Here is an 18,294-nt window from a genome sequence, read left to right as displayed (position 1 = left end):
ATGAACTTCCAGGCATTTGAGTATCCTGGACTTGAGCTTTAGCCAGAAAAGAGAGAATAAGGTTTATAGGCTGTAACAAAAAAGATGTGTGAAGAAATGTTGGGGCAGGGGGGCAGGGAGGGAGTTTGCTGCAGGAAATAGCTCAAATGAAAGCAAAGAAGTTAGGAGTGAATGAGATGCATCAAAAAGAGGTAATTCAAAATCAGGTGACAGAACTTGAGGTCTTCCTTGAAGGTATGTTAAACTTTTACAGAATTAATCTATGAAAAAGAGAGCAATCAACTGGAGAAAAAGCACCAAAATGGCAAGTGTTTCTCAAGAACAGGCTTTGTAAGGCCAGCATGCTCACTTAAAATATTTATGCCAACACTTTTGAAAACAGTATGCAGGCTGTTAGTGCTGTTTCCTTAAAGGAAAAATATATATACAGGGTAAACGAGACAATGGTTTTCAGTCCATGAAACAAACTTCTCTTTATAATGATGATGCAAATAATATAGTCCATAATTTGTGAAATTAATAATCTTCCTTAATGCTTTACATGCATTAATATCTTGGACTTTATCTTAATCATTTTGCTAAGCCTACAATATCTCCATGAAGCTGCCTGGGTTTATCAGTACCTAAAAGAGAGCATGTATGCCCATTGGTTCTGTTTCATTTAATTAGTCTTTCTCCTGATCTCTCTTCATTTAGGCTTTGGGTAAGCTTGTCAATAAAGTTAAAGTAAGGCAGTTGGTTTGGGAAAGTTTCCTCTCTTACTTGGGGTGTTGCCCACCACTTTTCCTCTCTGAGGCAGTAACTTGGTGCTCACACTGGAAACTGAAGGATTGCTTTGTGGCTGCATCTTTTGCTTGCTGCTGCTGGATGGAGATGCATAGGTTGCCACACTGTCTGATGTGAAAGAGAGAAAGCCTGGCATGCTACTGTCTCTGCTCTATCATCAGCTTCCTTACTTCTCCTGCATTCTGCTCCAACTCTTTAAATTGCTCACTGTTTCGCAGTACACGGGCTGGGATTTCCCAGCCATCTTCTGTTTTATCAGAACGGGCCAGCTTAAGTTGCTTACCAAAGCACTGGAGCTTAATGCTGTAACCATTCAGTTTCTGTGGGCAGTTACTGGTGTTTCACAGCAAATGGCAACTTGCACACAGCTTTTTGTTCTCCCTTTGTGAGGATTTGGAGGCTCTCCTGCAGTTCTGCTGGGAGATGGGCTTTTTCCCCTTCTTCCTTCAGGAAACCACTGTTGTTCTTAAGGAACAAAAGTTTCTTAGTCTGTTTCTAGGATGTCTAAAGTACCTGAAGCCCTCTGGCAGGGCTGCTCTTCAGCTCATGTTCTACCATCGTCTGCTGTTTTCCATTTCATGTTGCACCTCAGTGCATCACATGCATGTGAAGCCCAACCTTGTTGTGGCGATTTCTGTTGGGTTTGCTGGGAGGGTAGAGTTTCTCCAGATTCTCTGAGAAGTGTCTGAGCCATGTTGTGAGCTGATATTATGCTGTCTGGAGGGCAAACTCAACATGTTTGGATGTCCTCACACGCAGCTGATAAACCTTGATGACCTTCTGCTGTTTGCTAATTAATTGTGCTTCTGTTTCCTCTGTAGGTTGCAGGACTTGACACTCTATAATCCGGAAAGGACCATTACAGTTAAAGGCAGTATCGAAACTTGTGCCAAGGCCGAGGAAGAAATTATGAAGAAAATCAGGGAGTCCTATGAAAATGACATTGCTGCTATGAACGTGAGTTGTCTTGTGTCATGGGCCCTTTTGGAGCTAGAACCACAGATGGTTTAGGTGTGATGGACCTCTGGAGGTCATCTGTCCCAACATGGTTTTTACTCAGTCCAGGGCCTGTTTCAAGGCTAAGTGAGGTGGTGTAGCGCCTTATTACCTTTCGGTAATTACCTTATTACCTCCATGGGTAGAGTCCACAGTCTCTCTAGGGAAAATTTCTAATATCCAATCAGAATTTCTCCCTTGCAGCCACTCTGTTGTGTCTTGCATTTGCTCATTGGGCTTGTGTGTGTTTTCTTTAAATTATTATTAATGAAGGCTTTCTCTGCCGGTTTGTTTTGAGCAGGGAAACTGAGAAATTCATTTAGGTTGAGGAAATGGATGATGATTTCACGTTTTCTTGTTGCAGAAGCCTTAAAAGGAATGTGTTTGCTGATGTGGTTTGTGCTATACTGTATGTTTCTTAAAGTCATGATTCCTAGTCTCTTGATTTTAAAAGGATAACATACAGGAGATGGATCTCTGCTGCTTTTAATTGTTTAACTTAAGAAGGCTATATTAAGATTTTTCTTGATTATATATATGAGAAAATCAATCATCTTTGAATAACTGTCTGTATTAAAAAACAAAAAAAAAACAAGTAAACCACACCATGTTAGTTTGCCAAAGCATTACTAATGCATATTGGGAAACAACTGCAATTGTTGGTAAGCCATGAAAAGCTTCTTGTGTGCTAGTGTAACCAAATCTTATGGGCTAGGATCAGGCTGAAAATATTTTTCAACTTTACAGTAGTGTCATTTTCTAGAAATGACTCTTCCTTATGGCTTCACTACTGGGTGGAGAGAATATTCTCCCCACTCTTCTTTTTTCCCATGCTGTGCAAAGTCAGGACTCAAACTACACACGAGTACAAAAAGTTTTTATTGTGCTGCATTTTTGCTTCATTTAGTGAGTTCTGCTCTGCTACTGGGCAAAGGTGTGGTAAGCAGAAAACTACTTCAATTACTGGATGTATTTCAAGTTTAATTAGTTGTGGTTAGTAGGGTAGTTGGTGAAGTGTTGAGGTGTTTTGTTGATGTTTCATGCCTGGGTTATCTTGACGTCATGAGATGGTGTCAGTCTCTAGCTGGTCTTTCTAAATCATAGCAGTATTACTGGGCAATAATTTGGCAGAGTCAAAAATGGTACTAAAAAAATTCAAAGCTGATGCTTTCCCAGCAAGCACTGGTGGGATCTTCATCTTATGCAAGCATGGAGGGAAGATTTCCTGTGTGCGGGGAGGAAAGATGAGGTTATAGTGTAGGATATATGATAAAATGGGGCTAGTGCGTAAGATTTCTGACTATAGAGGGCTGGGTGCTTTTTAGAATAAAGCCAAAGTGATTTTCTCTGGTAATTTTTGTTCACTCTGAAAGTAAATGATACTATTGCCTGAATTTCTTGCTACGAAGCTTGTTATATATTTCATTCGATTAAGTTGTAGCAAGTGACTCTCAGCTGCCTCTCCTAGTACAGTTGTGTTTTTTAACATTATTGCTCTGTGCATATGTCTGGGAAGTAAGTTTGAAGCTGAGTCCTTGGGGTAATGGAGATGGAAAACACTTTAAAGAACATACTGATATCTTCTAAAAAGGTCTATGTCAAGTAGCATTTTTATTAAACTTAAAACTTAACTAAGTCAAAAAGTCTGTCAGCTAGCATTTTGATTAAACCTAATGGGAACTGTAAATCTAAAATAAACTCTTCTGCCATTGCAGCTTCAAGCACATTTAATTCCTGGATTAAATCTGAATGCCTTGGGTCTGTTCCCACCTTCTTCTTCAGGAATACCACCTCCCGCAGTGAGCGTTGCCTCCGCTGCTGCTGCTGCTTCGTATCCACCATTTGGGGTAAGGCAAGTCTCTGATTTCGGGTGGGTAGTGATGTTGGTCTGTACAATGCTGTAGTCAAATTACCTTGAAGATCTGGGAACAGTGTATTAGTAGCTACATTCTGTCAGTTTCCTAAGTATTTGACTCTCTGCTTGCTTTATACACTGAAAATATTCCGTGTAGCTGATGTTGACAACAGGCATTCATTGGTCATTTAGTGAAATGCTCAGTGAAACCAGAAAACAGTGTTTCTGGGAGAAGTATTAGATTCTGTTTTCTAGAGAACTCAAATTATTACACAAAGAAATCAGGTACGAAATGGAATTTTAAGGTTGCTGGAAGTTCGCAAGTAACAAAATGCTGATCTGCAATTGTATTTCTGCTCACCTGGAAGGTAAAAAATGAGTCATGAAGCAGGGATCTGTATGTAGCAAAGATGTTTGATTGTAGTAGGTTTATAAAGGTACAAGCCCTGTTGAAATGAAGTATTCCTAACTATATAGGATTTAAATTACATGGATTAATCTCCAGAAACCTGTGATTTACTTGCCATGTTGTTCTCTAAGAAATAAGTGAAAAGGCCCAGTAGAATCGTATTCAAATCTAGTGCTGCACAGTAGTCATAAATGAGTTGTTCTTGCTATGGAGCAGAAGAGAATTTGTTGTATCAAAGTGCCAGAGACTTTCTGGAAAGAGAAGGTGCTCTGCTTGCAGGTCAAGAAAAGACAATGGACATGGAAGAGGAGGTTTCTTTTTTCAGGTGGTGGTTGTTGTTAGAAACTCGGTGTAAGATGAATTTTCAAACTGAATGCTTAACGAGTGGATGACGAAGCTTTACAAACCCTGATGTGGCTGACTCTCTCCTCCTCTTTGCTCAACAGTAACATCTAGAGAGCTAGGTCTGAGGCTTCATGAACTAGAACCAGTGAAAATGCAGCACAGCACACTGAACTTCATCAAACGACTCAAGTGGGCCTACATAAATTGCACTAAAGGGAAGTTGTTGCCTAAATATTTTTCCCAGAGGAAGAAGCCAAGAAAATGTCACTGAAAGGAACAGGGAAAATTCCACACTTGCAGCATTGTTTGTGGGAATGAACAGCTTGGGTGATATGAATGTATTATAAACTATAGTCAGTATAATAGTGGCTTTATCAGGAAAAGGTTCCAATGAGAACCACAACAGAAATGTGTTTATACCCAGTTAGCTTACTGCTAATAGCAGCGCCTCTGTGTATGACAAACATTTTTTCCCTCCCCACAGTTCCTTTCCAGTTTAATTAGTGGTAGACTAAACTAACTAAAGACCCCAGGTTTTGGCTTCATTGTATTGTGTAAAATGCCATCTGTTGTTGTAATGGCATGCCTCAATTTATTCTATTTTAGAGAAACTAGAGATGATTTGTTAACAGTATATAACTTTCTTTGCTTTGGTGGTCATGAAGACTGTAGTTTTTTCTTGTTTCTTCAAATTTGCAAATTGCTTTACTCTTCTTGAGAGTTTCACAGTGTAAGCCTATGGCTTTGTTCCTCACTTGTTTTGTTTTCATTTTTTCCCCACTTTTTCTCTTGTCATGATTCTTTCTTGCTTTTGCTTTGAATACACACCCAGTGTTGAATTTGGCAATTTCGGTCTTATACATGTCTGTCCCTCTGTTAGTAGGCCACTCTCCCCTACAGATGCACCTTTTTTGGCCTACTGGGATCTCTGGAAGTTTCTGGGTTTTTGGAAATAGGATAGTGGCGGATAGTGGTACCATCTGGAAAAAGGTCACCAAGAAACAAGTGTTACTTTGTAGAAAATGTAGAGACTTTGGAGCTGGATGGACCTTGCTGTCTGAATCTCTCTGGCTCCTGTTCCAGGTAGTCAGTATGTGTGAGAAGCTAATGAGGGACAAGCTCATAAACACGAAGAATGAGTTCTTATGGCTTTTGTGGATCTTGGGTCTGGTACCAGGAAAGACCCTGAACCTGAAGCAAAGAGCTGCTGGAACACAAATGCATGAACAGTTGAAACTCCCACAACTTTATTTACTTGTGTATTACCTTATAGTAGGTCGTTTTGTGAGCTTTGGCAAGCCAGCCCCTCTCATGTGCTTTAGGAGTACCTCTCCATCTCTGGGGTGAGGAAAACAAGGAAAACGATGAGTTTTGTCTTTTTTCTTTTTAATGGATGTTTTTGGAAAACAGAAACTTCATTTTCTATTTTGTGTTCTACAAAAGCTCTTACCTCTTCTGTATGAGGTTAGTTTCTGTTAACTTCTCATTTTTTCTCCTCTAACTTTTTTTCCTTCAGTAATACATTTTATTTTTGAAATACAACTTTTAATACTGTTCAAATACAGTATTGGGGGCATGTAGAAGAAAAAGAACAAGTGGAAAGGGCTGCCTATATTTAGAAGAGAAGTGAAAAAAACTTGAAAGGCTAAAGGTAGCCACAGAGGGGGATCTAGGAGAGCAAATAATAAATTTAAAAAAAAAAAAGTTTAAAAAAGACTTCAGGGAAAGAAGGTCTTAGAAATGTTAATGAAGACATCAGAGGGAGGCTTCATGGCTGTTTGCCTATAAGCTATTTGTTAGCAAGTTCCTTGTTTTAGCAAAGGTGTTTGGGCAACCCAAGACCCCTTGGCTTGCTTTAAGTAATGCCCTCGTATGCGTAGTGCTGGTAAGCTGGCATTGAGGATATCCCTTTCAGGCACTTGAAAATAATTTCTGAAAATACTGCTGGCACCAGGGTGTAGTAAATATATCCCACTGCTGTTTTGCTTATTTTTATCAGTGTAAATTTGCTCAGGAGGTTCCCTCATAACCTAGAGCCTCCTGAGAGCTATGAAGCTTTTTTCTCAATACGTTCAAATGTATGTAAGGTATTTTCTTCACCTTATCATGGAGATAGAGTTGCAAGTGTCCCTCCCATAGGTCAGAAGAGGTAGGTGGGTAGGCTTGGGGCATTTACAGAAATGTTTCCATATGCAGTTCATCCTGCAGATGTAGTATATTTCTAGGCACAAGGTGTTGCTGTGAATTTGTGTAGGACTTGACTCCCAAAGAAACTGAGGTGTTGTCTTAATTATCAAAACAAGCATCTGTCATATTCCTGTTGTTGCTTTTTTACACGGGTGGAAAGAGAAAAATCCGCACCATAAACAGGTTTGGGTTTTGTTCCTCTGCCAGAGCTTAGAGTGACAAGTCTGAACTCCTAGCTACACAGCCATAGCCAAGTATTCCTAAATTCAAGTTTTCAAGAGCTTGGAACTGAGTAGTTTGGGATGTCTCATTGTGCTGTTGAGAGCTGTGTGGTGCTTCCTCCTCTCCATCTCTCCACGTGGAACTTCAATACATATTAAATAAGAGTGCGAACACTCTTCTCCACCTGCTTCAGCATCAGCCCAGCATCACAGCCACAGGAGATGTTCATGTTACCTGTGGTGGATTTAGCTCTTTGGCCTGAGCAATGTTCATGAGAGCAATTTTCACCTGACCCAAGAGCCTCATTCTCTAGGGTCAGTTTCCACAGTGATTCATGCTGGTGGAAAGCATCGAAGTCTTATTACAGCCTTATCTAATTTAGGTTACCAGACGTAGCTTCTGTCTCAGAAGCTGCTTGTTGCTTTACCCTCTGTCCTGGCAGTAGAGTGCATGCAGGAAGGCACAGGCTGTCCTTAGGATCTGGCTGGCTGGCTGTAAGCGCACGTGTGCAGGCACGTGGCTAATGGGTCTGAGCACCAGGTCTAGTGCCAGATAACCATTAGGTTTGTTTATTTGCTTATCACTAGCAACAGTTCTTTATATTGCAAAGTCCAGGCTCTGTTTGCCTGTTCAAAGCACTCATTTTGTGTAGTCATTTGAAGGGGATGCAATGGCATTGCGTATTTCTATTATTCTGAGTTTTTTGTCTCTTCTTGCAAAAACCCAAGATGTGTGCTTTCTCTGTCCTCCTATAAGACAGGCAAGGAATTGTTGGAACATCTTAAGATTGGAGGAAAATGTAGGAGTTGAGCAATGTATTGGTTGAGAATATTGAGTTAAAAATTCTTGATGCTGGTAAATTCATGTGATTTTACTCTCATGATCCTGATATGATATCACTAATGGCTTTCTTGATGACTGTGTACTCTTGTGTGACTGAACTAAGGACTGGTGGCCTTTCCGTTCCTGTTTGTAGTTGATGTATTGTCCAGCTGCGTGTGGGTCTGAAGAGCCACCACTTGTGTTTACCCTTAAATCTCTCTCCTTAGCTCTGCACACAAACGCTTGTGTGCTACAGTTCGGACACAACTACCAACAGTTCTGTTAGTCTGCCTCCTGTCACTTGTAGACATATCATGAGCTGAGCACACAGAACTGGGTTGTGTATGAGAAGGAAAATAAGGTTCTGTAAAAGTGAGTACGCCCATGCTTACATTTTCCAGGAGTTGTGTTACCAAGAAAAATGTTTGAGAAGTATCCCAGACAAACTGCTTCAGATAGTGTTGTACTGCTCATAGCTGTTGTGATGAACTTTCTGTTTCTGTCTTCTGAACTTTGGGGAGGATATGAATGTGCTTGTCTCACAAGAATAAGGGGTTATTCTTGTGTGAAGCTGAGGAGCTTAAAACATCAACCAAACAAGAAATCCTTGTCTTGAAGTCCAATGATGTACAGTCATTCAATTAAATATACTTGGCCAATCTACTGGGGTTAAGTGGGTTGCACCCTTTCTCTTATAATTGAATTTTTGTGCTTAATTGTACATCTGATTGCATTTTTTTTGGTAGCCTTTGGGTCTGAAAGTTGGCATCCCAAGGGATGGGGGAGGGAATTGGGAATTCATCCTGCCCTTGAATGTCCTGAAACACTGAGGTAGAAGTAATGCTCCTGTTAAAGGATCTCTGACACCTGGTAGATGTACTGAAACACATCAAAAGGTGAGAAGGAGACAGCTTTCCTCCTTGAGAGGAGGTCATGCCAGCTGGTCTCCTGCATCCACAAGTTCCTGTAGGAATCAGCTGAGTGTCTGCTCTGTGAGAATTAGCTGAGGTGAGGAGCTGCTCCTCTGCTCACAGCGCAGCCGCCTTCTGTACTGGCAGTTTTGCACACCGACAGTAGCTGTCAAAATGCATTTTTCTAACCTTTTCTTTAGCCTCACAGTTAATTTTTAGGTTGTGGGATATGCATAGAGACTTCTGGGGGTGGGGGAGAAGAAAAAAGCAGTTTCCTACAGTAAACAGAAATCAAACCACCTTTCTCCAATGATGAAGAATCATTCCTGTGCAGCTGGGCTTAAGAGGTTGCTTTCCTTTTTTGCCATCTTTTAAGGCTTTTTGTTGCAGGTGAGGAACATGCCAATGGGAAACTTTCTTAGAAGATGTTGTGTTCAAGACAGATTCCTTCTTTATTCTCCAGTAATGTTCAGAAATAATAAAGAAGAGTTCTTCTATATCGCATAGATGTGAGAAGAAATAACTGTATTGTGCTTTTGGCAGGAAAGAACAGTAATTTAAAATGAAAAATTGCTTCATTGAAGGGCCTTCATTTGATGCCCTGAGCATAGATGAGAGAGACAAGGAAGAGGAAAAACTGTCCTATGTTTCCAGGTACTTTGACTCTTTCTTGGTGCAGTTGGGCTCCTTTGGATGTCTGAGTTTGATAGGATTAGCTTGTGCAACTGTTGTCTGAACTACCCAGGGATAGTAATGTATGTACATCTATAATTTGTGTAGTCTAAGTGGCTTTGCCCTAATTTGGTTAGCTTGTTAAGCAGTAGATGATTTTGTAAGGAGCTGTCCTACAGCCAAAAGAGGATGTGGTTTTGAGGGGGGATGAAGGAGGATTTGGCAGTGTTTTCACAAAATGGTTTTATATCAGTGAAATGAAAACCATACTTGTGCAGCACACACAATCTTGAGGAGGGTACTATAGGACAACAGCACTGTCTCAAAAATGAAAAAGCTACTAGCCCATCAGACTTCTTTTTGAGATTGTAACCTTGGTGCCCTGAATATGGCACCTGCTTAGTTTTCTAAATTTATGAACGAAACTTCTTTGACACCTAAAAAATGTGCTCCAGGTTGCATAATGGTGTGGGATTGTTCAATTGGTAGAGAAAATGGTTGGTCCTCCCACAGCTTCTCCTGTCCTGCCATGCTGTGTTGGCGGGGGCCCATGTCGGGAGTAATCAGAAACTATTCTGCCTCTGGAGATGGAGTGGTCCCCAGTGAGGGGGATGGTGGGGAGCAAAAATGCAGCTGGCACCGTATGATGCACAAAAATCTGTCAGGTTGATGGCAGGCATCTTTTCCAAGGTGTTGAAGTCTTCAGCTATTCTTAATAGCTCTTCATATGGTTCTGAGGCTGTCATAATGCAAAGAGTGTCTCTGTCTAAGCAGGAATGCACTGTTTTTAAAATAAAAATGGTACCTTCCTCCCTGCAGTTTTGGATACTTGTATTTTTCTTTGTAGCTCCCTGGGACTAGAGATGAGAGCTTGTGCTGGTGCCCTGCTCCCGTATTCTTGTGGTGGGGAGATTTCGGTGATGCTCGTGAACATCTCAGTCTCCTGAACTCTAACTGAAACTCTAATTAACAGGCTCAGCATCTTCTGAATATTAAGCTAAATTAGAAGTTTAATTCCTTAAGGTACCAAATAATACTTTGTTAGTACAGTGTGCTGAGCTCCTTCAGGCCAAAACCAAAAATAGGTCAAGTCCTCATTCTGGTGTAGCTGGCTCCATCTCTTGTTTGTTAAACGTGATGGAAAAACAAGTGACCTCCCTGTGTTTTCACAACCTGTTTTCCCTGCAGCTTCTGAGAGCACTGCCTTCATAAAGCAGAAATGAAGGATACCTCTGAGGTCTTTCAAAGCCATTGATTTCATGCGTACCTTTGAGGAGTCTGCGGTGTCCAGTGGCTGATGCGTCACAGCCATGAGTTTTGCAGTGCAAGTGCTTTTATACGTAAGCATCACTTTTGTTTTAGTGGCTGTGTGGTGTTAGAGCACTGAATACCTAGGTTTTCTGCTTGTGGATGACCAGCAAAGTTCCCTCTTATGTAGTTGCAGAATCTGTTCCTTGTGCTGCTTTTTGGTCTTAGCTATCTGTTCAGAACAAAAGGGAGCAGATTGCTTTTTTTGGCATAGTGGCCAATCAGATTTTGCAAAAACAGGGTTCATGCCATGTTCAGAAATATGTCAGACCTGTTCCTGCTTGTGAAATGCCTTATAACCAGCCTGCCAGAAAATGTTCCCTCTCTGCCTCTGCGATTGCTATCCTCCCTGTTCCTGGCTAGGTTTCCATATTGGAACCACTTCTGATGAGTGTAGTTGTGGTAGTGACTTCTAGTAGTATGAGGAGATCCCCTTGGCTTGCCAGGTAGAAGATCATGGTGATGAAAAGCACTCAAGTTCAGAGCCAAGAAGTGGAGTGAGTACTACTAAGAGGCTACTCTTAAAATCTTGCTTATTTTAGGGTACGGCTAGTGGGCAATGATCAGCTTGGTCTGCGAAGAAGCAGTAATGGCCCTGGGGGCAAGAGGGAGTCGATTATACCCAGTACAATGTGCTGTATTGATCTGGGTGGTGGAACGAGGTGGTGTCATGAGCTCCTGGCCACACTAGGAGAAAGTTGCAAGTGTGGCAGTGAAGCTGCTGGGGGAGCTCCTTGTTGTAGCTGGAAACCTCTCACACCCCTCCTTGCACCAACTTGGAGCTCATGGGAAGATGCAGCCATGGGTGAGTGGTGGCAGTACTCTGTGTGGATGGGGGAGGTGGGTGATACTTCAGTGTGTCCAAAGCTACGCCAAAAACGTGCATCACTTCTAAATTGTGTTTTGCTAGCTCTTTGCAGACTGAATTCAGCAGTGAGAACTCTCCATTACCTTCTGGGTGGAGGCAAGATGGCAGAAAGCTTGTGCTGCAGGTCTAAAAGCTTAATCTCTTCTAAATAAATGCAGAAAGCTTGGGGAGTAGGGAAGCTTAGGCTTCGGTTTATATTAAACTGGCAGCACCACTTCAACTGATGAACGAAATGGTGACCCAAAAGGTATTTTCAAGGGTGTTATAAAGCTTTGGGTCAGATTAGGCATATCTACCAGTACTTCATGCTTTTCTTAACGAGTCTTTTGTTTCTAACGAAGGCTTAGTTTTAGTGCTAGTATCAAAATGAATACAGTAGGATTTCTTCCACCAGTGTCAAAAGCTAATTTTATGTTAATGCATTGATTCTTACTGGAATGTCTTCAGGGATACTTGGCTTAATGTTGGTTTTCCCCTTTCTGCAAACTTTTATTACTAACTAAATAAGAATGCTTAGTGCAGCTGTAGGCCAGAATAATTCTTCACAGGGCATTGCAAAAACATGGTTTAAGTTTTGGCTTTGTATCTGGTAGGGGATCTGAAGAAAATGGTACATGGCTTCCTGACAAAGCTTAGGGCATTTGAAGACCAAGTGAGTTGCTGGAATCTCGGTCCTGCCTGATCGTGGCAGTTGGGAAAGGGAGATGGGAAATGAGAGCTTCTTAAAGCAGTTATATTCTAGTGTCTCTTCTTTACCGAGTGGATTTGTTTAGCTTTTAACAACAACAACAAAGACCAGCAAAAGCAATAACCCACTCTGCTAGATGGTAGACAAACATTGGCTGAAACTGTTTCATGCGGTCTTAAAATAGTTCTTATTTCCCTCACAGCTAAAAACTGATGCTGGCTAGAAATGGATAACATGACTTTGTGACTTAAAATAAATGCCTCATCCGAAGGTAATTCATTTGCAGCACATTTAGAGTAAATGAAAACATATACTGGGAATGCAGAACAGGCTTAGAAAACAGTGATCTGATTCTGCTCCCACTGACGTCTGGCACAAAATCCTATTTACTTCAGTGGGTGCAATATTTTAAAGATTTACAGCCTTATCCCAAATGTTGCAATGGATTTACCAACCACATACGTTTGATGGAGCAAGGGGTCTGTGGAGACACTTAAAAAGATGACTGGGAAAAAAATTCATGCTGTTGGCAGGCTTGTAGAAAAAGACAGAGATTAGTGCTCAAGTTAACATGAGGGACATAAAATAAAACCCATTTCCCCTCACTAGCCCTTCAAAGGGTGGGAACACACCCATGCTGGCTGAAAGCAGGAGAAAGGTTTATCTTGGGGAAGATCAGAGGAGGCAAAACTCTATTTAAGACAAAAAGACAATGACAAAACCCAAGACCAGTCCCCAGATGTGATGCGCAGTCCCACAGTTTTGTTGTTCTGGGTCCTACTTTTCCCCACCACCATCCATCTGAAGAATCATCTGTTATTTTTGAGTGTTCATTCTTGCCTGGCCACAGGTTGGCTGTTATGCAAGCGTGAAAAGATAAATGCTGCTTCTTCTGATGCAGTAGGTAAGGGAAATGCTTTCCTGTTCATGCACAGTTTGCAGGACTGATGCGCTGGAACTGTGTTAAAATAAGCTTATCCCACAGGAAACCTTTGGGGCTCTACAGATCTTTTTAAGTGTGCAAGCAGTTCAGGTAGGTGCAGGAAGAACCTGCAGATTTGCCTGACTGGAAGTCTTCAGCTTCTAGCTGTGGTGAGTAGCGATGAGACCTTACACTAAGTGTATACCCCAGTGAAGGGAATAACCTCACCTCAGCAGAGGCTCTGGAAACAAAAATAACCATTCCGTGCTGAGCCAGGTTGCTCAGGTGGTAGGGAATGGTAGTGGAGAAATGCTTCTTCTGGAAAAATGCCCTGGAAAAATCTTCTCTAGGGTTGTGGAGTCTGAGTGGAGGGATGGGACCATCCTATGGTGCCTGCAGTGCAGGGGCTCCAGGCAAGCAGCAGGTGTTACAGGGCTTAGGATCAGATTAAGTTAAATCTTGGAAGGAGGTGGGAATTTAAAATAGAAGTAATTAAAAAAAAAAAAAAAAAAAAAGAAAGAAAATGGTGTGGGCTGTTACACGAGGGACAGATAGCAGAGGGCTGGGGCTGGTGTTCGTGAACTTGTAGGAGTCTGGAAGGAAATGCATCCGAGCTGCTAGGGGAAAAAGAGCTGGGCTAGTCTAAAATGTTAGTTACTGTGTGCAGGAGTTGCTTGGCTTCATCCAGCAGTGCAACTAACTTACATCTGTGTGTTAGATTATTGCTTTCAGTCATGATTTAAATGAGCAAGCAGGAAATGTGATTTAAGTCGACTTATTTCATTTTACATCAGTACTTCAGTTACCTTTCTGCAAGTCTTCATGGAGCCTGTAGCACCACAGCTACCTTTTGCTCACATAGTGAATCTTTCTGTTTAAACACATATTCAGGTTAGTTTGCTTTCATTAATGTATTTACTCTATTTTCTGTGTGTTTTTTAAATGAATGGTGCTTTTCGTATTTGCTTGATTAATTTTTAAGTTCTAATTTTCATCAGGCTACATTTGGATGGAAATTGGAATCCAATTAATGAACAAAAATGGCATTTAAAATTGTTTTCATTAGTTAAACGTGCTGGATATGGATGAAAAATGCTTATTAAGTCTGTTTTTGTTTAAAGCATGCTGATTTTTGTAGCAACAAAGCGAGTATTAGCAGCTGTTTATGAACCAAATTAATTGTTTCTGGTCAGCGTGCTCTTGAAGAATCTGTTTCTTAGAACTAAGAAATCTCAGTTTCCGGAGTTGTTCTTTTTTTATTCTAAGAAACGAAATTCTCCATCTGAGCAAACCTTCTGGCGGAGTCTGTGTGCCCCGCCTATCTGTGACCAAAATCTCTCCCCAGATCTCTCTCAGGTGTGTGCAGGCTTCCTGCCCTGCCACCCAGAAGTATGCAGGTCAAACCCAACGTAAGCTGTTCGATCAACAGCTGAGCTCCCATCAGGTAGCATTAATGAGCAAAACAAAGACAATCCCCCCTGCTTGTTATATATTATTTGGACCTGGATAAAATTAGGAAGCAACTAGTCCTGAGCCCATCTAACAAATATTGCTGGGGCAAAAGAGTTCAGTGCACCACAGACATCTGAGGTGCTTACTTAGAAGTTAAGGTGGACATATGGACCAGATGTGACTTGAAGAGCTTAGATTCATACTTTTCGAGTTGTTTTTCTATGTGTTTATGTGAAGTCAGTTCCCAGGGCTGGTCTTGAACAAACTACTTTGTCATGCGGGTGGAAAATGAAGTTAACTGGGAAGCATAGAGTACAAACAACTCTCCACATGCAGGAGACCTTACTGGTGTCAAAAACTAGTTGATGAGTACTACTACTAATTCCATGATCAATGAACTCTGCAACTTTGATAAAGAGTGCATGCTACTTTAATCTTTACACTGAAAAACACATACATGTTATAACCATACAGTTAAGGCCTTTCAAAATAAAAAAAAAATGATGAAGACCTATCACAAGCTAACTATCTTTAAGAAGTTTTAAAATTCTGAAAGAAAAAAAAAAGATTCATTGTTCTCTAAGGAGGCTATAAACCTGGTAACATGATAAATTCACTGTAAATCTTAGTGAACCTATCTTAGAGTGCTACAGCTCCTGTTAAAGCACAATAAACATGACCTGATAAAGCATCTTTCCCCCTATCCTCATAGCTTGGAAACAGTCTTTTTAGTAGCACTCTAAATTTAGAAAGACAACTATAAGATGAACTGCAGGGTGTTCTCTGGAGTCCAAATGGATGACTATTCTCCAAAATATAGGCATTTTAGTCCTTAAATTTTAACTATACATTTAAGGAAGCTGCTTTTGGCCTTGTGATGGGAGTGAATGTGAAGCTCAGATTGCACACATTTGGAAAAGAGTTTCCTAAATTTAGTGCCTCTAACATATGTTTAAGATCTAGGAATCTATTTCTGATATAACTCATGCTAGAAGTTCCTGGAAAGCTACATGACTTATGTGGCATGGCATGGAGAAGATTAAATTATAGTTGACTTTTTTCCCCTCCTAAGCTCACCAGAAGCATCTGTGAGATTGATGGGTGGTGCAGTCATTGCATTATGTTTTGATGTGTTTCTTTTGGAAGAAAGTCTTCCAGTAAATATAAAATTATTTTTAAATTATTGTGGGTAAGGACATGAACAGATTATCATAACTCCAAGTTCAATTTATTTGCTCCTGAAGTCTTTGTTATACTTGATTTCTGCCAAAAGAAAAAAGAAAGACCTGTCTTTTTTGATGTTATTGCTTTAAAACAAATCAAACTTTATTTCTGTTGAGTGATTAAAAATTGGTGTGGCTGAGGAAATGGACGTAATTTCTCTAAATCCTATATTATACTGGAGATGAATTTGGTTACACACGTGCCAATGTACTTCTGCAAACAAGAATATGAAAAATGATGATATGCAATCAGCTCAGTATGGACAAATTCTCCTCCTTTCCCTAATAAACATATATCACTATTACACCAAAATGGGATTGTGATGTTAAGGATCCTCACTCACAATGCATAAATAAATATTAGCAAGTCAAAATTATAAGGATAGATGGGGAGAGAGCTGCGGGCTGTAGGGTTGGGAAGGCACATGTATGTCTTCTGTCTCCAGTTGCCTTTGTTTGCCCCTGTTTCATGTTTAAGGGTGAGGCAGCAGAAAGGAATTTCGGTGGTGAATTGAACCTAGCCAAGAGAGTGGCTGGAAATCAAGCTTTGGGAAGAAGAGGGGAAAACTGGGCTGCAGGCAGATGGGCAACAGAGGGGAGGCAGGAAATACCTGCAAACAAAAGTAATGAAGTTTGCTTTGTTTGTACAGGAGAGAGATGTCTGGAGGTGGATCGAGGCAGAAGCTGCGCAACTTCTTGACACCCAGCTCAGGCTGCATGTTTGATCTATAGCAGCGTTGTAGGAGTTAGCTTAAAGTGGAGCTGGGAGGGGGAGGGCTGGAGCTGCACGTGGGGAGGAAATATTTGGCAGTGGACTCTTGCAGGAGTTGGTGTGGGGATAACTGAAGGTAGCGGTCACTGCAAAGAGCAGCTAAGCTGTCTGTTAAGCTGTTTGTGCTTGGCTGCAAAGAGTCATTGCGTCTACACCCAGTGCAGGTAGCATGGGTCCTCGCAACACAACTGGAACATACAAATGTCTCGCCAATTTGTATCCGTTCAGAAACTTCTCCAACATGATGCCATCAGCCAGGCATCCACGGTAGCGTTTCCAAATTACTGGAAATCTTGCTGGATTCACGATGAAGATGTAAAAGGATTTACTCTGAGTACACTCACAGGATGTTGGTAGCAATAAGAGGAGAAAATGAGTAATCTGCTGGAAAGTGGTTCAACATCTCTACCGAAATGACTGCTATCTTTCATTACAGCTACGTACTTTCAGGGCGTAGTTTTTGAGATTGTTTAAACCTTGCTCTAGGCAGACTAAAAAGGCTGCTCCACCTTTTCCCATGCCCTGACCTAGTTACTCTCGCTTCCTCCCTTGCTCCAGGACTGCCATTTGTGTGGCTCTGTGGTTATTCAGGTCAGGGACCCTCCGCCGGCACCACACATCAGCCGGAGCCGCTGTCCTGCTGGCCCCAAGTCACGAGGAGGAGCCGGGAGGCTGGCTGTGGGGGGCTGGATCCTGGGTCCAGGAGAAAACATGGGCTAAGATCAGCACAAGCTGCCTGTGAACGCTGCTGTGGAAACACGGGGCAAGCTGTGTAAGGGGTGCGATCACCTAAAGCAACTGGCAGAGTGCGTTTCTATCCTAAATGCCCTATTTTGGGGTTTCTTCACCTGGTCCATGGAGCTGTTCCTGGAATTGTTTCCCCTGAGGTTACGGCTGACTTGTGTTTACCGAAAGAAAGCGGTAAAACTTGGAAAGGAGCTTTTCATTCTCATTTGTTTATGGTTAGCATGCTGGGACTTTGAAAGAAGTTCCTGAGACGCTTAAATTAAAGTAGTGATAGCTTCTTGTTGTTGGATTACAACAAAATTAGCAGCTTTTTGTTTTCTGTTGCATAGAGGGTGTCTGTTTCTTAAAGTATAGCAGCAGAGGCTGCTTTGGTGAGGCTCTGCATGTGGGCCTGTCACCTCCCCACGATGCACAGGAGAGCAAAGGGAGCCGGGCTGGTCCCCCTGCTCTGCCAGTGGGTGCTGGGGCTGGGCCCTGGGGCAGGCACTGAGGGTGGAGGTGAAGGTCTTTCCCTTGAAGACCCCTGCAGGAAGAGGGCTCACTGGCCCTCCTGCTAGGGATGAAGGCAACAAATTCAGAAGCTGCACACGAGGGCGACTCAGAGGAAGGAATTTTTTTCAATAGAGGTCTTCAATGCCTTCTAGTTCACAGAAGGGCTTGCGTGAAGTGCTTTTGAGAAGTAATCCTGACGTAAACGGATGGATTAATGGCACTGCAGTGTAGTGGGTACTCGGCGGTGCTCCACTAGCCCAAGACGAGCTCTTCAGAAGCTGCTCCTGAGGCTGGTAAAATAAGTAGGGTTTAGCGGGGCATACGTAGCCCTGCAGCCTGATCAGTGCTATGCAGCATGTAAAGAGGATCTCGAGTGTGAGATGGTGTTCTCCGGCTGGGCTGTCTGCTCAAAAGCCATAGAGAAAACCGCGGTGGTGCCTGGTCTGCAGTGGGCGCAGCGCTCGGGCCCTCTCACTGGTACGAGTGCCTCATCTTGCCTTGAATTTGCCGGCCTGCCTCAGGCCCGCCGCCAGGACCCCGGCTGTTGCATAATGTTACCCAGGAGGAACCACTGGCAGTTTTCACGCTGGCTATCATTCCAGAGTACTCCCACACAA

At 42.0% G+C, this 18,294-nt stretch overlaps 1 protein-coding gene across 4 annotated transcripts in view; it reads left to right on the top strand.

The window, feature by feature from the left end:
* The window catches only part of IGF2BP3 (insulin like growth factor 2 mRNA binding protein 3), a 107,829-nt gene that overhangs the window by 78,605 nt on the left and 10,930 nt on the right, over positions 1–18,294 (top strand). For all 4 annotated transcript variants that reach the window (XM_082754789.1, XM_082754788.1, XM_082754791.1 and 1 more), the window contains 2 exons: positions 1,608–1,743; positions 3,498–3,629. In XM_082754789.1, coding sequence (XP_082610915.1) covers positions 1,608–1,743; positions 3,498–3,629 — 268 coding nt within the window. The remainder of the gene's footprint in view (positions 1–1,607; positions 1,744–3,497; positions 3,630–18,294) is intronic.

The sequence above is a fragment of the Aythya marila genome (assembly GCF_965140915.1).
Source record: "Aythya marila genome assembly, chromosome: 2".
Classification (NCBI taxonomy): Eukaryota; Metazoa; Chordata; class Aves; order Anseriformes; family Anatidae; genus Aythya; species Aythya marila.
The sequence above is the reverse complement of the archived record's forward strand: the minus strand, read 5'-3'. Positions and strand labels throughout refer to the sequence as shown.